Genomic DNA, 21,276 nt, shown 5'->3' on the forward strand with positions numbered 1-21,276 from the left:
AATGTATTACTAAGAAATGGTTATGTCACAAAGAAAATCAGTGCCTTGACTGACCTTAACAACACCATGACTGCCGTATATAATTAATATCAGTTTTACTTAATAGAAAAACACTGCTCTAGAATAACAGACTCTTCATTACCTAGTTCATTGATACCTGCCTGTTATTTCCTAGTCCCTGTTTCTCCAACTTCCTCACACAGGTTAGGAGCATTAAGTCTTCTCTAGTTCCGGGAACTTAACCTTTCAGAAGTGACAGCCTTGACCAAGCTCAGCTGGCTATCCCCTGCCCTCTGAAGGCTGCTCTGAAAACCTTTCAGCCTCCTCCATTCCCACCCCCTTCCTGGTGGTGGAGGAAGGGCTGGTATAAGTGGACTTTCTCTGATGCACAACCTTCTGCCTCTTTCTGTGTACTTTTTGTTTGTTTGTTTGTTTGTTTGTTTGTTTGATATGGAGCTTCGCTCTTTTTGCCCAGGCTGGAGTGCAATGGCATGACCTCTGCTCACTGCAACCTCTCCTCCTGGGTTCAAGCAATTCTCCTGCCTCAGCCCCCCCAGTAGTTGGATTACAGGTGTGTGCCCCTATGCCTGGCTAATTTTGTATTTTTAGTAGAGACAGGGTTTCTCCATGTTGGTCAGGCTGGCCTTGAACTCCCAACCTCAGGTGATCCACCCGCCTCAGCCTCCTAAAGTGCTGGGATTACAGGCGTGAGCCACCGCGCCCAGCCTACTGTGTACAATGTTTAAGTGCAAAGGGAAAGCAATAAAGGGCAGTGGGTGAAAGCTGCATTGCATGAAAAGAAGATCCCTGTCTTTTCTTGTCAGGCCACCTGTCCTAAGCATGTGTGTGCTTTGGGTAGTAACAGGAGACAAAACTGTGAGACAAGCATCCCAAAATGAAAACTGTCGGAACTTTCACCCCTCAAAGAAGTCTTTTTGCAAAATAGGACACCTGTCCAGGCCTGAATCTTCTGCAGTTGAGGGAACCCACCAAAACTACCCTTAGAAAAACCCGAATGGAAAATCAGTGCCTTGGGGCCTTTCAGTTCACAGCAGAGCTCCATTGGTCTGGAATGTCTCAAAATCACGTTAGACTCAGAGACTAGAGAGAGAGAAAGCCATTTATCCCCAGAATGTGGCATGTATTTGTTTGTATGGAAAATTTTCAAGTAATTACGATGGCAGACAGAGAAAAATGCTTTTGGAAAGTCTCTTTTCCTGACTATTTTGGGCAGGTTTTCAAATTTTTTTTAACTAAAAGTTTTCAAATACATTATGTACACAATCCCCTCCAACTGCCCCACCACTCACTATCTCCCTTAATAGGAAGCACTTTTTTTTTTTTTTTGAGACAAGGTCTCATTCCACCACCCAGGCTGGAGTGCAGTGGCACAATCACAGCTCATTGCAACCTTGACTTCTCGAGCTCAAGTGATCCTCCCACCTCAGCCTCCTGAGTAGCCAGGACCACAAGTGCACGCCACCATGCCTAGCTAATTTTTTATTTTCTGTAGAGACAGGAGTCTCCCGCTGTTGTCCCGGCTGGTCTCAAACTCCCGGGTTTAAGCAATCCTCCCACCTTGGCCTCCCAAAGTTCTAGGACTACAGGCATGAGCCACTACACTCAGCCAGGAAGCAAATGTCTGAATCTTAATTTGGTGTTCTAAAGTCTCTCAGTCCAGTGCATTTTATTGGTATTTCTCCCTGAACTAGAAAGCCATCCTATGACTAAACATCCATGTCTTGGTAGGAATACATGTCAAGAGCAGCTGGAATTGCTAGGATTGAATAAGCACTACTTGCCTGATCCATCCAAGTGAGGTCTCTGCACCAGGAAGGTTAATGCTTAAAGTAAAGGCTCCATTTTATCTGTGGATAATACTGTTAAAATACTGGAAGTTTTTCTCTTACCCTCATGCCTGGTAGGCCTGGATATCCTGAGCGACCTGGTGGACAGGCATTGGGACACTGCCAGGGAGAGAGAGAACAAAGAGAAAGAAAGACAGGTAGAGTGCATAAACTAGGACTCCCGCTTTGTGACAAAGTCTTTTTTTAAGGGATTCCAGTTACAGAACTCCATTGCAATAATATTCATTAAATAATTTTAACACCCCTTTCCTTCTTCTTATTATTATTTCACATTTAAAGCCAGAAATATTTCTAACTAACAGAAAAGTGTAAAGAATATAATACCCTCCCCCATGAATCTATCATCCAGATTTAATAAATGTTAATATTTTGCAATATTTATTTCAAATCTAATTTATTAAAGAAAATATGTTTACAGATAACCTATTGTACCATGACAGGATTCATTTCCCCTTCCCATTCCACTAGACTAGCCACATCCTGAGGTTCACGTCTCCCATCAAAGAGGCCAACATTGCATGTAGTGCACATTACCACCATCATTGGACTGTTACTCTATGAGCAAAACAAATCCTAGAGGAAGTTATTTGAATTCTATCTCTTTAAAACCTGGATGCTCTAGTGAAAAGCATGTCTTAGTCATAAAGTAAAAAGATTATAGAAGAACAGAGATACATCTATAATGAAAAATTTTTAGTCTGAATAGATGCAAGCCAGTGGTCCACTAGTGTTACAGACTGCTCTGCCATCTGAGTGAAAGGAAAACACGGACACATAGTATATTCCAGGGAGATCTTTTAAAGAAAACTCATCTGCAGACTATATGGCCTTTGAATTAAAACTATATTTTGTTCAAAGGAAAGCATCTTACCAATGGATCTCCATCATGAAAGCCAATTGTTCCCTAAAGTAAATAAAATATTAAGGTTCAGAATACAATTAAATAATGAATTCAAACATACTAATAATACAAAGCTCATCAGGCAAGAATATAAAATATATTTGTTTAATAAAATACAAGAAACAAATAGGAGCAGATAATTTGCTAATATTCTAAAATCCTGACTCATGGGCATGTTCTCTTTGGAGAGTCATGAATTGCAGTAGATTATTTTTGGGAAGGCATTGAAGGGAAATGAAATAAGAGGCAAAATAGAAAATGTGGGGAACTCTGAATTACAAATAAAAATATGAATTATCTTCTATTTAAACTCCTATTCTTTATATTTTTCTTACTATGAAAACCTTTTTAAAAACTAGTTCATTTGAAAATGCTTCCTTTATGTATCTAAGTTTTGAGCATTTGAGACGTCACAACTGTCAAAAGACTTCAAAAGTAATGAGTAAGATATGCCCTGTAAAAACCACCTTTTAAATTATTGTGATTCCTCTACTTCTTGCCCTAAAAAGAACCATGCCCTGAGTGCAGGAAAAATTTGATAGCCATTTTGGAAATTTGGGGCAACGACTCAATTAATAGGAACTTCCATTTTGGGTTCTTAGATTTTTTTTCCAACCCTGACTCTCAGACACAAAGAGAAATTCAAGTTGCAAATAACTTACACTGGGTCCTGGGGGGCCAGGCGGGCCAGGTCGTCCTCTTCTCCCAGGGTCACCCTAAGTTATTTGAAAATTGTGACACAGTGGTTATACATGTGTCAAAACACAGTACATAAAAACAGTGAGGCATGAGAGAATGGTATTACTGGAAACCCCCACCAAGCTCAGCCATGCGTAGACCTGCCACCAAAATCGATGGGTGGCCCATAATCCAATTAGTACTACAAAATGAGAATAATAAAGGCATTCCAGTCTCACCGAGGTAATAAAGCAAGTCAGAGAGAGGCTAGGGGAAAAAGCAAAGCCAATTCTTCTCTATAGGACGAACATTTTATCTACTCTGAAAACAAATTGGAAACACTACTTATTTTTCTAGTTGATTTACAGAGGACCCAGAGCAACCTATACGGCTAGTGCCATCCTGCTAACCAGTGCAAAAGAAGGCTTGCACTCAGTCTGAAGCTGCGAAATGGAAGTTAATCGCTGCAGTGCCTGACTCTTGCTAGTGCTGTTCACCCACAATCTATCACTTGGTCCGTCACTGCACCTCTTGCAATGGGTCAAAAAATCAAAGAAAGCTACATCGAAGTAAACTGTTCAGATGAAAATGGGTTCCAATTACTCTTAACATCCAATGTTTACTCTTGGCACATTTTCCTTCTTGATGTTCTGCCATAAAAAGTCGGAAGTACCTCACAATTATTTTAACTTTACAATCATTTCATATTCATTCATTTCTTCACTAAATAAATTTGCAAACAGTGAGCACATGTAGAGGAACAAACAAGGTATATGATACATGGCCCCTTCCCACAGTGAGTTTACAATTACCCACCTTCACATAACATCACTATGTCAACGTTTTTGAAATGTTTACTTAATATCAATATGAAGCATTTTATATGAGACATTTTTTATGAAGTCCAGCTCTTTAATGTTAAAAGTTAAATTTTGTTGGCTGAATTATAACTTAATGATCCTAACATAAATATACATGGTAATAATTTTAGGCTATTCACTTTTATTTCATGCAGAGAGCCTAATACAAAAGCCTCTAGACTCCAGTCCTGGCTGAGAGTCTGTAAAATGAGGACGACACTCTCTTACTTGACAATCTGGAAGTTGGGAAGAAGAGTTTAGCTGAAAAATTTAGGAAAAAATTAAAATCACTCTGCAAAAAATATTATTATTCCTGGTCCACACCAATATTATAAACTGGAATGAAATTCATCTGCCATGTTTTGGTTCGCAAGTGGAAATGTACAGTTAGGGTAATTTGCTTTCCCAGGTAACATCTTCTATTAAATCAGCAAAGGTCTATCAAAGTGCACTGTGGTACTCACAACAGGTCCCACACGGCCAAGCTCTCCAGGGAGTCCTGCTGTCCCAGGAGGACCCTGAAGGCAACAAATCAAAGCAAATGGTCATTTATGAATATTTTTACAATCTATCATACGTGATATCAAATATGATAAATAATAGAATTACATTTCTGTATTAGCTTTGGTTTCCAGTGACACAATCACTCATTTGACCAAACTTCAATTATTTAAGACAAAGCAGAAATTTCCTAAATTAATAAGCGTTTTGTTTAGCAGAATAAGAGTGTTATCCTTAGTAACCACCCAAGATCTTGTAGGTAGAACACTATAAACACCACTGAGTAGACTGTTAGTAGGAGAATAAGGTGGGGATTTGAGAAATAGGACATTTTTATAGACTTAGGCTGCTTTTTTATAGTAAAAATAAATGATGAAGTGATACTTACAGGGGGTCCAGGAATACCACGGCCCTAAAAGAGTACAATAAAAATGTTTACAGCATGATGTTTATACTTAGTATAAATATGAATGTAGACATAACTCAGCTAAAATAAACCATAAACTCTATTACTAAAAATGATGCTCATTCTAAAGAAAGTACTGAATAAAGAAAAGCAAACACGGCTCTGCTTCTAAAGGAAGCAGAAGCTTATTTCAGCTCCTCAAACATTCCTTTGATGTCTACGCTAACTGGGATTTTTCCAAATTTTTTTTTTAAGGAAATCAAAGTAAAGAAGCCTTCCATGCCTGCCCTCAGGAGAACTTACCGTAACTCACAAAGAGGTGCATCACAACGGGAGAGTTTACAGATTTTATTCATTCGTAGCGTTTTATAGGAAACCTACATTAAAAGCATTCTAGTTCTACAATCTACAAGAAATTATGTTTAGAAGTTCCCCAAACAAACTTTCAGCACAGAGAGGCAGGGACAAAAAAGGGTCAGAAACACACCTCCCTTTCGAAAGGTTAGGCTATATTTTCAGACACTAAATCCAGTAGATATTGAAAATAAAATGGTGTCACTCCTGAAGTAACCTACAATGGGACGCTAATTTAATATGTTATATCTGATTTTTAAGCTAGTCATTCTATTTTATTATTCACATTTATATCTCTTTAGCAACACCAAACTTTATACAACCAAGGACTAAACCACATCTTATTCATCTTCCTAGCCCCAACTCCTAGCACAGGGCCTAGCATATAACAAAATCTAATAATATGCTTGTTGAAATTAAAACTGAATATCAGCCGCCTAGATCTCTATTCTCTCTCTTTAATTTCCAAGTTCAATTTTTTCCCCTTGGGATTTCTCATTATTCTTTTCTCTCCTACTTTGGCTAGAATAGCTTTTATTCACAGCTGTCTGTGATATGATATTCATGTTAGCTTTTCATTCCAGACTTGCTTTTCTAAAATATGCGTATACCAAGCATCCCATGGAATCAATGCACTGATAATGATATTATTATTTCTAATTAGTTGGGCAGGCAAAACAAGCAAGAACTTCACATGGCCAGTATGTTTTAATAATCGGTGGGATTTTAAAAGGCATTGCTGGAAAAATGACTCCAGTTTGAACATTTTAATACGTAGGCCAATTCAGGAAATAAGTGTTATGCTTGAAAACACCAAAGTCATCAATAAGTTATTTCATTATCAGAAACCTAGATGTTCAACAAATTTCACTAAACAAAAAAGGCATCTCTGTAAGATGTTGAGATTAAGAGCTGAGTTGAAAAATATGGGCGAAAGGCCAACAAGCTGTTCACTTCTGAAAATAGGCTTATAACAGAAAAGATGACATGCTGAAATATGGTAAAGAAAATAGCACAAATAGGAAAACAGAAGAAAAAATACAGATTAATGACAAGAGTAAAAGTGGAACAAAGAGCACAGTAGATAGGAAAAGCAGCCTAAGAACCTAGTCCTCTTATATGTACCAATAACACAAACCTGCCACACTGTGCAAATATAGAAAAAGACTAGTCAAAGAATCAGGCAAGTGATAATATCTGTTTAGTTGATATTTCCTTAGAGATAAAACCAGCTGTGAAGAATGTGGTGTGATACCATGGTCTAAACATTGAATACTTAGATTTGCTCTTGTTATGCAAGAAGTGTTTTCTATCATTGCAGGTAAAGAGGAAATTGTCTACTGGAAAATACCACCTACAAATAGAATAGATATTTTCTACTGTACATTCAAACTTCTCTAAAATTTTTCCACTCACAGTAGGAATGCTTACCATACCAGATGTCATCAACTTATTTGTCATGTATATTATGCAGAAAACTACACCTAAAGATTTCACAATGGCAGAATTTTACCTAAAGATAAGACATTTTCAATTCTGTAGCTTTACTTTTACTTACTGGAAATCCACGAGATCCAGGCACACCAGGTTCTCCCTAAAAATAAAAATAGTTTCATTGTACTGACCTTTCATAACATGAATATGTAATCATGAAAACTGCATAAATAGTGAAAGCATTAAAACACCCCATTATGGTGTTTTTATTTTTTTTTTAATTTCCAACTTTTATGTTCAGGGGTACATGTACAGGATATGCAGGTTTGTTACATAGGTAAACAGGTACCATGGTGGTTTGCTGCACAGATCAACCCCATCGCCCAGGTATTAAGCCTAGCATCCATTGGCTAGTCTTCCTGATGCTCTCCCTCCACCCACCCTCTATTTTCTGACAGGTCCTTGTGTGTGTTGTTCCCCTCCATGTGTCCACGTGTTCTTTTTTTTTTTTTTTTTTTTTTTTTTTGAGACGGAGTCTCGCTCTGCCGCCCAGGCTGGAGTGCAGTGGCCGGATCTCAGCTCACTGCAAGCTCCGCCTCCCGGGTTCACGCCATTCTCCCGCCTCAGCCTCCCGAGTAGCTGGGACCACAGACGCCCGCCACCTCGCCCGGCTAATTTTTTGTATTTTTTAGTAGAGACGGGGTTTCACCGTGTTAGCCAGCATGGTCTCGATCTCCTGACCTCGTGATCCGCCCATCTCGGCCTCCCAAAGTGCTGGGATTACAGGCTTGAGCCACCGCGCCCGGCCCACGTGTTCTTTTTATTCAGTTCCCCCTTATAAGTGAGAACATGCAGTATTTGGTTTTCTGTTCTGCATTAGTTTGCTGAAAATAATGGCTTCTAGCTCCATCCATGTCCCTGCAAAGGACATGATCTTATTCCTTTTTATGGCTGCATAGTATTCCACATCATAGTGTTTTTAAATGCAATTTTAGTTGAACAAGTGCATTTTAGATGCTTCATCACTTAATGTTAGTTGGCTTGCAAACACTACAATAAAAATATACTTCCGCATTTTCGTACTAGCAATTAATACCAGATGGCTAACTTACTTTTTGTCCCTTTGGCCCAACGGAGCCAGGGGATCCATCAGGTCCTGTTAATCCCTAACAGAGCAAGACAATGATGTTAGAATTATCATAACATCCTTAGGCAAACCACTAAGTAGAAAACTTTCATTTTATTTATTAATCATCTACAGGATGGTTACATATGTATGATGCAAATATTTATAACAAAATAACCTTACTATAGTCTTACTCAAAAGTAAAGATTAACACAAGGTCTACGTGTTGTGGTTATTTCTTATTGATAAGTTGTATCATATTCCTAACTTCTTGCTAATTGCATTGTTTATCACAGGGTTCAATAATTTAGTGTTTTTTGTCTCTGCTTTGAAAAAAAAATGCAACATAGCAATTACAATGCTGTAACAGCTAAGACTGGTAGGTCTTGGTTCTGTTATTTACTCAGGTTTATCTACCTCCTTTACTTCATTTATGAAACAAAAATACTATGTATCTCTCTACAGGACAAAAATCTGTGTCTACATTATGACAATGTCTTGGAAGTCAATAAAATATTTCCTCAATAGGAATTAAACAGAAACAATTTCATTATTGCCTTATAGCCACTAACAGGCCCCTAGCCATCTTCTAGCAATGACAATTGCTTATCAAAGAATATTAATTCTTAAAGTAGAAACATTTGAAAGCATACATGTTTCTACATTATTTTTCTTAGTAAAAATAGCTATAATTAAGTATATACGTTCATGTATGCCACTCGGTATGTAAAATTTAAGCCTATTATTATAAATCACATTTATAATTACCATATTTAATACTAAAGCAGTTATTAAATACATATTCTAAATATTCTCATTTTCCCTACTAGTACTTACTTTATCATCATCCTCAACATAAAACATGTATTAAAGAATGATAATATCACGTGTATACAAGAATTTCCACATTTGGTAAAGATACATTTCTACTTTTAATTTTTTTCTTTGCTCTTTGACACTTTTGGATGCTGTCATTTACAATGTAATCTTGAAATTATACCTTCCTAAAGATAAACATGATATATATGTGTGTACATATACATACATGCCTATATAAGTATCTTATAAACCCTTTCTATTATCAAGATTTTGAAGAAGACCCAAACAATATTAATTGAGAGAGGGATCTCTTGAAAAATATGAAAGTCGTACTTAAAAATGGATGACCAAAATTCATAGTTAGTCTGTCATGGTCCGAATAAACATCCATAAAATTTCTTCACATAATTCATATAGAAAACTAGTTCACTGGCTACCATTTTTACATTTCTCTACATTAATTAATTTTCCTAACAATGTCACAGAGTGAATCAAAGCAAGTAGAAAAAAATGAGTTGAAAATGTTAATTACTGGAAATTTACCAAAGAAGAAAAATATTAAACACACACAAAAGAACTTCTGACAGACTGCCTTTGATTTTCAATAGCCCTAGTCTAATTACAACACTGTAATTTGGGAACAAACCTCAACATTATTAATTGCTAAGCACCTATGGTAATGAAATGTTTGCTTTGGCATTTCACAAACAAACCATACATCCAGGAGCACTCTCTGGACGCACATATGTCATGTAAATTTTATAAACCTCTGGGCATATTTAACGAATTGAACCTCTGACTCTCAGTTACTGCATTAAACCCTCCAAAGACTAATTCTGGTCAACTTTCATACACACAATCAACTAACACTCTTCAACCTGTGACTGGAATAACTGACAAGATTGGAGGACAGTTACTATAAAGCAGAACCAAGTAAATAGTGGGATAACCTGGAAGCTGTCTTCAGGTTATTTCATATTAAAAACATCCTCCATAAGACATGCTAAACTATGTCAATCACTGGAAAGTTCTCTGAACTAAGTTGAAAATGGATTCTGGTGTCAGATGTTACAGTGACACATGTTATGAAATAACTATGCAGAAAACCATAAGCTCCATGAGGACAAGAATCACACGTCCATTACAGTTCTAACATGTTGCCCTGGCGTCTAACCACTCACGACATGATTACTGCATACAATAAGTTTAAGGAGGCCTTCCAAGTGGAAGGATATTACACTTGTTCCTCCACATCATCTTTGTATTCAGCTCAAATCCTGATCCTACCACTTGGCAGCTGTGGGATCATGGGCAAGGTCCCTAACTGCACAGTGTTCTAGATGCTGTTCCTCATGGAGAAAAGGTCCTACAAACAAACAAACCAAAATCTAGGTATTAACCACAGCACTGTATTTCTTGTCCTCATCACATTTCTTCAATAACTGAATATTTGCACCTACACTGATCTTTCAGAATAATTTCTTAATAACTCACAATTCTAGTTATAAAGTATTTGCCACAGATAATAGTTGCATACATTCAGAGAATACAAAAGACCCGTAACCTCTGCCTGTAAAAATTATCATGGTTTAGCTATAATTCTTATACTTTATTCTAATTCCTCTTCTGCTTATCTCAAATAGATGGTATAAGAAAGAATAAAATACTGTTCTTAAAGGTCTCTCTGAGCATGTCACAACAAATAGTACATATAAAAATATCTCTATTTGGCCGGGCGTGGTGGCTCATGCCTGTAATCTCTGCACTTTGGGAGGCCAAATGAGGTCAGGAGATGGAGACCGTCCTGGCTAACACGGGGAAATCCCGTCTCTACTAAAAATACGAACAAAAAAAATTAGCTGGGCGTGGTGGCTGGCACCTGTAGTCCCAGCTACTTGGGAGGCTGAGGCAGGAGAATGGCGTGAATCTGGGAGGCGGAAGTTGCAGTGAGCCGAGATCGCGCCACTGCACTCCAGCCTGGGCGACAGAGCGAGACTCCATCTCAATCAATCAATCAATCAATCAATCAAATCTCTATTAATATAATTGCTTACAACAGCACAGTTGTCCTAAGGTTAGAACCAAGTTCTGTCTTATCTAATTTTATCTGTCCATAAGCCCCCCCCCAAAAAAAATCAACTTAACCTGAAAAAAGGGCAGATTTGAGTTGAAATACACAGACCATACACATAACACATACATAATTTTCAAAATCCAGTTTGCAATAAAACCTCCTAATTCTTATTTCAAAGAAATAAAAGAAGAAAACATTACCAGTAGCGGAAAAAAGTGCCTTCATATGAATGTTCATACAGACAAACTTCTATATATGATAATATTGAAGCTGACTGTGTTCTGAACTTCATGTTACTGTTTGGCAGAGAATACCAGTCCTCAATGGAGATTTCCTTCCAGCATTCTGACAGCTCAGCTGGTAGGACTCAAGGCATACTTCTACAAGCATGACTGCTATGACTCATTTACATTTTCTGCCAAAAATCCATTCAACATAGGATAATGAACACTGAATAGGGTTCCTTTCTGATCCTTTCAACCATCATCCAATTAACCATTTTTTAACATTATCAAAAAATAAGCCTTGTAATGACCCAAAGAGCAGAAGACGAAATGATTCGAGGTTTAAAGTCCTACCAGCACACTCAGGTTCATTTACCAAGAAAGGACTGTTGAAGGTCTCCTACTTACTTAGCTCCCCTATGGCCAAGGAAAAACAAATAGCAAATTCTGATCAAATTACTGAGTTTCATTGCTCTCAAAGATGTCCATTCTCAATTTAGAATAAAATATATTTTTAATGTCAAATGAGTCAAAGAGTGGAATAAGAAAACTTTTCACTTCCAGATGTCTCATGTGGCTTCAATTCAAAAGTCAGGGAATATAAAACATGCTAATATTTATAAATAATTATAAAATATCAATTACAAATGGCTGTTATTATCCATATCATTCTTCTTGATTGGTGACTTAGGTACTAAAAATTCACTATCACTTTTTCTCTCTATTCTTGCTATTTTCTCTCATCTATTTGCATGAGGCAGAATTGCCTGAGGAGTCTAAAAATCAAGACATCTGGACTATTTTGCTATCTTAGCTACTAAATAACTCTAGTTCTCTGAGGAAGCCACTTGTTTTCATAATTATTCAGTTTCCTTATCTATGGAAAGTAATATTAGACCAATCTACTTTCCAGGTTATTGTGGGTTAAGAGAAATATTTGTGGCAGTGCTTGAGGAAAAAGTTCTATGTAAATGAAAATAGTATAGTTAATTTTTCCCTGAGATCTAGAAAATGACTAAAATACTGGCACATACATGGATTTCCTTTTTCCTCCCTTTTCCTCTCTTTCTCTTTTGCTTTCCTCTCCTGTCTCAGCAGACTAAATGGGCTCATCATTTTCTCCCTGAGGTCAAAGTTCAATAATTTAAGACAGCTTATTCTTTTATGTCTTTTAATATTTGAAATCTAGTTTATGCTGCACTGTGGGTCTGCAAATACAGACAAAGAAAAAGTTACTTGAAATTGTTTTCTATGTTGCACTTCTAAAAATTTCACAGCACTTTCATTTGTTTATCCAAAATTTCTGTTAGAGTGAGGAAATTACTTTATAAGCAAAACCAAGGATTGTCTTTATGACACCATGGTATAAGGTAAAGAGAAGAATTTGTTGAGCAAGCTACAAAACCATGACTGAATTGGGGGACAGATAAGTCTAACTTTCTGTCTGACATTATATTGCAGCTTAATAGCAAGACAAGCATTCAGATGACCCGTTTACACTTCAATTACCAAAATAAATTTTTGAAATACAAAATAAATATTTTATTTACCAAAATAATATTTTTAATTTAGTCAGAAATTTTCTTTTCATCCAAGACTAAAGGCTGATTGAAATTTCGAAGGAATATAGAAATAAATTCAAGCTATATTAGACTACCAGCTTGTTCAGTAGCCTTGCACTTATCAGACTCTTTTTATTATGGTATGACAATTTCAAGTTATTATCAATGTTCTAAAGAGTTTGACTGCCAACAAGTTATATTATTTCAGTTCATATTACATTATACAAACACTCTTTTGAGATTTAGGTTTTACTATCCAAATATTAGTCCTTGGGTGCCTCCTGTACTGCTAATTTGCATACACAGAAAGTTCAAACTAGGGGCTTTGAAATGTAAACCAAGATCCATTTCCTAAAATACTACGTGGTGAAACCCTGTCTCTACTAAAAATACAAAAATTAGCTGGGCATGGTGGAGGGCACTTGTAATCCCAGCTACTCAGGAGGCTGGAGGCTAAGGCAGGAGAATCGCTTGAACCCGGGAGGCAGAGGTTGCAGTGAGTCGAGATCGCGCCATTGCACTCCAGCTTGGGCGACAAGAGCAAAACTTCGTCTCAAAAAAAAAAAAAAAAAAAAAACACACACACACACACACAAAAAAAACACTAAATAGTATAGACACAGTATAAACAGACACCTTCATTATGGGAATCCTGACAAAGAAAACACATCTTAATAACAGTAAAAATCCGATTATTTATTTTTCTTTCAAAATGAAGGATCTGTCTTAAACTGTAGTCAAAAATTCTTGGAAATCATAATTATAGGTTTTCAGGTGCTTTCTTTCATTTGGAAAAGTCTTTAGTTTTTGGAAAACACATAAAGTGGTAACTTGGAGAATAACTTGAGTGATGCACCATGGTGCTCTCTAAGAACAGACGCCATTTCTTACTTCACTTTGTATTCCAGGGACAAAGTCAAGGACTGGTCTGTAGTGGGTCCTCATTACACATCGTTAGAATGCATGGAAAGAGGCTGAGAATCCTGAAGTCATTTGACTGTGAAGAAGTATTATTTAGTGTTAGGTTTACCGTATAACTCAGCATTTGATGGAGATGTGAGTAAACTGGAGAAAGCTTGCTAGTTCCATGCAATCCTAGCCAGCTCATTCCTGCCAGTAATGCCAGCCAGGAAAACTCCATGGAAAGACGAAAAGCTAGTTTTGAATTTAGAAATTCAAAACTAGTTGTTTTTTTTTTTTTAGTTTCTTATCTGATGATACGTGTTTTCTTGCCCGCCCCATCCCCCGGCACATCCCCACTCACTTCAAGTGCGTCTTTCTCTTTCACATTCCTTGGGATTGAGGGGTGCTCTGGCCCTTTGCCTACCTGCAGGCTCTTTTCCTAAATTAATGCAGGGAGTGCCAATGAAAGAGCAAGGGCGAAGGCTAGCTTCCAGGAGCCTGCCAGTGGACTCACAGCAGGTAAGCCGACGCCAGTACAATCTACTGCCATGGTACAGCTCTGCCCGCAGTGGGGCTGAGAGTTCACAATGTGCACTGTGAGGTCACGGTTAGAGACAGGAAGCCAGTATCCACTGCTGTTTTCTAAGATGAGGAAATGCCAACGCCTCCTAGAGAGAGGTATCCTCACCTTCACAAGTGCTTTTGCAAAAGCTGCCAGTTTCTCCATCAGTCAGGCGCTAGCAGGAGGCCAAGTTTAGAGCCACAGCGCATTCTCTCTCTCTTTCTCTCGCTCTCTCTCTCTCTCTCTCTCTCACACACACACACACACACACACACACACACACACATGCATACCCACCACACATCCCAGGCTGGGCGCCCTCCCAGCACTCGCCTACTCACATCAGCGCCAGGTGTGCCAGGCTTGCCTGGAGCTCCTGGCTTTCCCGGTTCACCTGCAGGACCCTGAGCAGGGGGAGAGGGGTGCGGGGGCAGGAGAGAAAAAAGGTGCAAAGTTGAGACCCTTCAGACACAGGAGGCTGCAAAACACGTCTAAAGGAAGGAAGTGGAGCGCCATTTGCTCCAATCAACTTACCGGGGGACCCGGGGGACCCTTAGGACCTCGGTCACCCTGGAGGGGTAAGAGAAAAAGAGAGAGCTGTCTATGAGCGGGATAGGCTGGGGACCCCACTGGGACAATCCCAGGAGAGCTCACTACACGGATGGGGATGGTGTAAGGGTCAAATGTGGAGGTTCATGACCAACAGGGACACCTCTCCCTCCAAAAATCCCCGGGCTCCAAGGATTCAACCCCCAACTGTCGCCCATGTCCGATCCTGCCTTTAAGTGGGGTGGCAGGAAGGGAGACCCTGGCCCTCTCTAAAAACCCACAGGAGCCCTGGGAAAAGAATAGGAAAGGGCAGGACCAGGGAACAGAGGTGGCCTGGAGATAGAAACTTACGTCGATGCCGTCTATGCCCGGAACTCCAGGGGGGCCCGGAGGCCCTGGAGGACCCTGCTCGCCCGGGGGACCTCTCTGGCAAAAATAGCAGACATAGGTTAGTGGAGCACATCGGGCAACAGGGAGCAACTGAGCGCGGTGCCCTGAAGCCCCCGCCTCCGTCGGGTAAAAGACACCTTCCAGAGGAGGCCGGGTTTTTGAAACCCAACACAAAAATGTCTCAGACCTCCAAGCAAGCGCAGCTTTGGTCTCCGCCATACTCTAATGAGCTAAACTGTGGAGCTAGAGCAGGATTGACGCCCTCAAGGTTGGGGGAGGCTTCACTGGATCTCACCTCTGCAGAGTGCATGAAACCCAGGAGGAGTTGTGGAAAAGGGAGGGTCTAACGCCTTTTTATCCTCAAAAGGATTCAAAAATGAAAATGGGGCTCATTCGATACCTCGATTTATCAGTCATTGCAGGTCAGTGTTTTGGCCAGAATGGAGCAGCCAAGAATAGAGACTCCACACCAGGATCTTTGTCCAGTAGAATGGGGAGGTGGGGGGTATGCTTGAGGAAAAGATTTGGGAGGATTAGGGCAGGCAGCCTTGACACCAGTGCCTGGTCTCATTTCAGTTTTACCTGCAGTGACACCCCGTCAGTTCCTTGAATTAGGTCTTTGCATCTCGCTTCAAAATTACACCAAATTTCAGACTGACTCTAGGACGTGACCCCTTTTATCGCTTGCAAACAGCTACGTTTCGATGGTGCTAGAAGGTATACTGACGTCTGAAATAGCATAAACGTGTTGCTTAGGGAATGTGCGGCTTTTTTTTTTTTTTTAACCCTTCTGAATTAAAAAAAGAAAAAGAAGAAAGACTCTTTCATCAAGGAAAACTTTGTTTTTCTAAACTCCAACGACCAAACAGGTTACAATGGAGTCTTTGTAAGTGAAACCTCAAACCTCAGCTGGGCTTATGCGCCCCCGCCGGGTCCTCCCTCGCGCAGGAGGCGGGAGGCGCTGCAGGCTTTTGGAAACTGCTGAAATGCTGGTGGGAGCCAGGGCCACCCGGTTCCATGCTGGAGCCGCCTGCACCGCTAGCAGGACTCGGGGTTTAGCGCAGCTACCATGGGCTGGAGGAGCGGGAGAGGGAGCCTGCCTGGATTCCCGCCTTTTCCAGCAAGGCCTGCTCTTGACAGTGACCAGGAGGTGGGGCGGGGTGGGGGGGGGGCGGTGAGGTGGGGGAAGTAAGAAGCAATAACAGGCTAAGAATTAAACCTCGGTCTCGGGTCACCTATTACCTTCAGCGCCAGAACCTGCAGAGGGAAGGATCCAGGTGGGGGAGGAGCCCCCTTCCTAGACCAGGGGTCATCTAGGGCTCTGGACTTCGATAGGACTCCAGCAGGTGCTCAAGGCTGGAGGAAGCGCGGGTCTAAGAGCCCTGAGGATGCTCCGCGCCTTCCTCATAGCTCCCCCGACCGCTGCGCCCCTACCTGTCCTCGTGTGCGCTTGAAAAATGCAAACACTTCCTGTCCCCAGCTTACCTCGTCGGTGGTCTGGCTGGGCTGGAGAAGAAAAGATGGGGAGAAAGTGAGAAAAGCACCCCTCAAACTCGCTCGCAACTTACTTGAGCCGCGCACAAGCAGAGCCCTGACAGCAGCAGCCCCAGGGCCCCGCGGTCCCGCGCAGTCCTGGCCATGCCCGCCGCCCTCGGCTAATCCCTTGGCCCGGCTCTGCAGCCTGCTTCCCCTCTAGGCTTCCAGACCCGCCACTAGCATAGGTGGCACTTCGTCTCTGCAGAAAAAGCACCCCCGGGAGTAGCGGTTGCCTAGGTGTCCAGGCCCGGGAGGCGCACGTTCCCCCTGTTTATGAATGGCCCCGAAGAGGGTCCTGGGATTGGAGGAGAGCTAGGGGGCAGGGGAGGACGGATAGAATGACAACAGTCGCCCTTAACCCCTTCCCTGCCGCCGCACAGGCAAGGCCTGAACACGCAGCTCTACCTCCATCCCATCCACCCCAGTGCAGCTTCTGGCTGTCCTCGGAGCCTTCCCGGGTGGCCTATGCCAGTGTTGGCCAGTAGACCTCAAGTGGTCTTGGATATGTTTGAGAGTGAGGGAGGAGGGTCCGTAAGCCGCCAAAGGGAGAACCACACACCCGCAGGTGGTTTCTACCTGCCAGGCTGCAGGTGGTTTCTATTCACCAGGTCGAAAGTATGACCTGTGCTTCCCCAATATTTCTCTAGTCAGTACAGCAAAGCACAGGCTCTCTTAGGGAAAGAGAGTGGGGAGGAGGGGTGCTGGGGAGGTGGCAAGATGGGAAAGTGGTGAGGTGCAGAGGGTTGAGCTGGGTAGACGTGGCCTTTGCAGGTAGTCAGGGGACTCACCGTTATTCTGGCTGGCAGCTCATGGCAAGTTTCTCTCCTGGGCCGCAGGGGGTCACAATGGATCAGCATCCATTGAAGTTCAAACTGGAGAAAGGTAGTAGACAGTCAGGTAAGGTTTTCTGGACGACTGAAGCTGGCCATTCAAGAGAGAGATAAGTTTATACCTGTGGTCTAATTGTTAAATAATTGGAAATCAACTGGAACTGGTTGAGCACACTGGACCAGGACTCTTGCTTTTCCTTGAATACGAGTTTTCTAATGAAAATGGGTTGGAAGCCTTTCACAAGTTTCTCTGATTATTAGGTATAGATGTCTTTAGCTTTGAATTATTTCAGCATACCCCTAGCCTGGAAATAAACCACCAGCACTGACTTTCTATTTCTGTTCTGATGACAATCTCAAGAAGTAGATCCTATTAAAATGTGATTCTGAGAGAACAGAAACTGTTCAAGTCACAAACCAATAAATGTCAGAGTCTGGGTTGAAACCCAGGGCTATTGAACTCTACAGGGAATATATGCTCTAAGATTTTAGACAGGAGCTTAGAGACAGACAGAAAAAAAAAAGTGGCAATCAGAAGGACAAGTAGAAGAAAAAAGATCTAGTCTTGGAAAAAATTTGCACACTGGAGAAGATATTCTCCATGGAGTGGCCACAGCTTAAAATGGAAATTTAAGGACTGAAGATGAAGGTAGTGAGAAGGAAATATAAGACTCAGGAGAAAAAGATTTAAAATATTTAATTTTATATAATCTTATTCATTGGTTGAATAGACGTAACTTTCTAGACACTTGAAATCCAAATGTGTCCTGACAACTTCTTACATTGTTAGCAGGTGTTACAGGATAAAAAAGAGGGTAACAGGAAACAGAGCTAGGAAAGTGTTGCCAGGTCTGAATCTGAAAAGATCCTCAGGTAACAAGGCAAAAAAATTAAAATGTCATATCCCATAGGAAGCCTATAGCCATGCACCATGCTGGTATCTCTTAATTAAGGAGCTTTCTGGCTAGGCATTTCAAATTGGATCCATATTTCTTTGTCATTGATGTTATCAAATGTAACCGTCCAGGTCCTAGATCTAAGCATTACTTCTTTTCTTTCGTGCAATAGAGATTTCCATGTCACCCCACCTGCCAAATGGATTCTAGAGCTCCTAAATCTAGAGTGAAATTACGTGTTTTTTGTTCACTGTTTTGGAATCCAGAGTTGAGATCACTGGACAGAAGATCAAAATTGGAGAGACAATGAAGAATGAAGTCTTTCCTTCCTATCAACAGAGGAAGGGAAAGATTAACAAAAGGAAGTTTTGGCTAACCAGAAAACCTATATCTTTTGTTTAGATAGTTCATTAAAGCTACTTATTGCAAATGTGAAGTAATTCATTAAACTGTTTTCTCAAATTTGTAATTCTCTCTGGATAAACTGGTATACCTGTTTAAATATGCGAGTTGCAATTGTGGCACAGGATAATGAGGAAATGAAATGTAATTCATCTGTGCATACAGGCTGGGTTGTTCAGAGTGCCACATAGACCAAGAGTTTCTGAACACATCTGCGCATCCACATAAACACCACCTACGCACTAATACTCGTCTATACAACAACCATTTTTTGGCATGAAATATGAATTCCAATTTGCATGCTAATTATTTTGAAGGAAGATTGGCAGAGTGCCTTGGTAAAAGTCACTTTCGTTATACATGTAAAATGCTGATTTTCACACATTTCTCATTTTCGTACCTGGAATCATTCTTCTCTTTGAACACTCACTGACAAAATATATGTGAAAAATAATTTAGTCCTTTTGGCTGGTGTGAGTGCAGTGGTGTTTACAACTAATTTAGTCCTTTAGTCAACATTTGTGATGTCCCAATAGAAGTCAAACACCAAGGAAACATTCTAGTGAAACCAAATATATTCCCCTCTCCACAGTGGGTTTATAATTTGCAAGACAAGAAAAATATAAGTAAATAAATAAATAAGTTGGTTTTAAATCTACTAAACAGAACATAAAATGCCCTAGCAAAAGCCATCCTTCTCAACGTAAAATGTTATTCAATTATTTTCTTTTCTTTTTTTTTTTTAAGACAAAGTTTTGCTCTGTTACCAGGTTGGAGTGCAGTGGCGCAATCTTCACTCACCACAACCTCCACCTGCTGGGTTCAGGCGATTCTTCTGCCTCAGTCTCCTGAGTAGCTGGGACTACAGGCGCGTGCCACCACATCCAGCTAATTTTTGTATTTTTAGTAGAGACAGGATTTCACCATGTTGGCCAGGATGGACTCGATCTCTTGACATCTTGATCCACCCGCCGTGGCCTCCCAAAGTGCTGGGATTATAGGTGTGAGCCACCACATCTGGCCTATTCAATTATTTTCTATAGGACAATGTAAAGGTATAATTCAATCCTCAAGGTTACAATAATGGTCAGCTGACAACACATTTAAGCAAGGAATTTTGGCCCCAACTCTCTGTTCTTTTACCAAGGTTAATGATTTCTACTTATTTTGCCAGGTTGTTAAGAAAGATTAATAAGGTATTTAAGCCCTTCATAAGAACTAAACAAAAACTAACTGCAGACAACTATCTTTTCCTCCTGAGAGAAAATGTTAATGACTATGAAACTTGGCTCAATGTTAATGAGATTGGCACAAGGTTTGATTTTTGCAAACTGAATTATGATTAAATTTTACAACTATAAAACACCAAAAAAACTAGCTCTTTATTAGGACAGATGTTTCATTAAGCTTTTGTCTTCGGTGACAACAAAGATTTAAAGGAACACTTGTATTCTCAGATCTCATCTTTCCTTTCAGTTTATGACCAAATGTTTGTTAATACCATCATAAAAGACCTCCTCCAAGTGAAGCTTCCTGATTACTGAGCAGGAGGCTCTCAGCTGCCTCAAAATTAGAAAATTTCCTAATTCTATGTAGACTAAACCATGCTGTTCCAGACATAGTGCTAGGGATGTAGGCAGCACTCATATTTAACTCAACACTGGATCATACCAAAGACTACAGCAGAATCGTGAAAGGAGAAAGCAGTAGACTTGGAGTTAGCAGACCTGAGGCATGCTTATTTATTTATTCAACATATTTTCATATAACACATTCATGTGCTTTGTGATAGACACCATGAAAGACACAAAAATGTCTAGCATGTAAGGCAGTAGCTAAGCATAAAATGTTTTGATGATAAATACTATAGCAGTGGAGATGACAGAAGTATTTTTCTGGCTCAGGTCATCAATGAAGGGATCATATAACATGTGCATATATGTGCATGCACATACATGAGTGGGGCCCTGAAGCCCTACTTCTGTTATTACAAGCAGAAACACGGAGGGTAAAGATCAGGGTTTACATAGAGGGGTTACAACAAGTCCCAAGGGTAGGAAGTGGTATATAGAGAAGAGACCAAATTTGCTGGGGTAGAGTAGACATCAGATTTTTTTTCACCTTGACTTCAGGGCTAAGGAATTTAAATATTATTTGGTAGATTATTATTAAATTGTCATTAAAACATTTTTTGTGCAAAAGATAGGGATAGGGAGAGCTTTCTTGATTTAGAAGGGTGTTTTGAGGAAATTCATTTGGTCATCAATGCCTAATCCTTTGAGGCAGAAGGAGGCTACTGCAATAAAGCAACAAGAAGTGTTACACTCTGAGCTATGATGAGGCATCCTGAGTTATCTGTCAGATAAAAAAAAAAAAAATCCTCCCCACATTTTACATACCC

General features: G+C 40.2%; 1 protein-coding gene across 2 annotated transcripts in view; it reads right to left on the reverse strand.

The window, feature by feature from the left end:
* Positions 1 to 21,276, reverse strand: part of COL9A1 (collagen type IX alpha 1 chain) — an 87,792-nt gene that overhangs the window by 51,011 nt on the left and 15,505 nt on the right. Inside the window, exons 6-17 of one of the 2 annotated variants that reach the window (XM_025382405.1) lie at positions 17,536 to 17,619; positions 16,697 to 16,717; positions 15,173 to 15,247; positions 14,807 to 14,842; positions 14,614 to 14,676; positions 8,115 to 8,168; positions 7,127 to 7,162; positions 5,197 to 5,220; positions 4,772 to 4,825; positions 3,432 to 3,485; positions 2,740 to 2,772; positions 1,911 to 1,967 (exon numbers count right to left, since the gene is read on the reverse strand). In XM_025382405.1, the coding sequence (XP_025238190.1) occupies positions 1,911 to 1,967; positions 2,740 to 2,772; positions 3,432 to 3,485; positions 4,772 to 4,825; positions 5,197 to 5,220; positions 7,127 to 7,162; positions 8,115 to 8,168; positions 14,614 to 14,676; positions 14,807 to 14,842; positions 15,173 to 15,247; positions 16,697 to 16,717; positions 17,536 to 17,619 (591 nt within the window). Of the gene's footprint in view, positions 1 to 1,910; positions 1,968 to 2,739; positions 2,773 to 3,431; positions 3,486 to 4,771; positions 4,826 to 5,196; positions 5,221 to 7,126; positions 7,163 to 8,114; positions 8,169 to 14,613; positions 14,677 to 14,806; positions 14,843 to 15,172; positions 15,248 to 16,696; positions 16,718 to 16,779; positions 17,006 to 17,535; positions 17,620 to 21,276 lie in introns of those variants that run through there. The other variant, XM_025382406.1, reaches the window with a different exon arrangement.

This window comes from Theropithecus gelada, chromosome 4 (genome assembly GCF_003255815.1).
Source record: "Theropithecus gelada isolate Dixy chromosome 4, Tgel_1.0, whole genome shotgun sequence".
Taxonomy (NCBI): domain Eukaryota; kingdom Metazoa; phylum Chordata; class Mammalia; order Primates; family Cercopithecidae; genus Theropithecus; species Theropithecus gelada.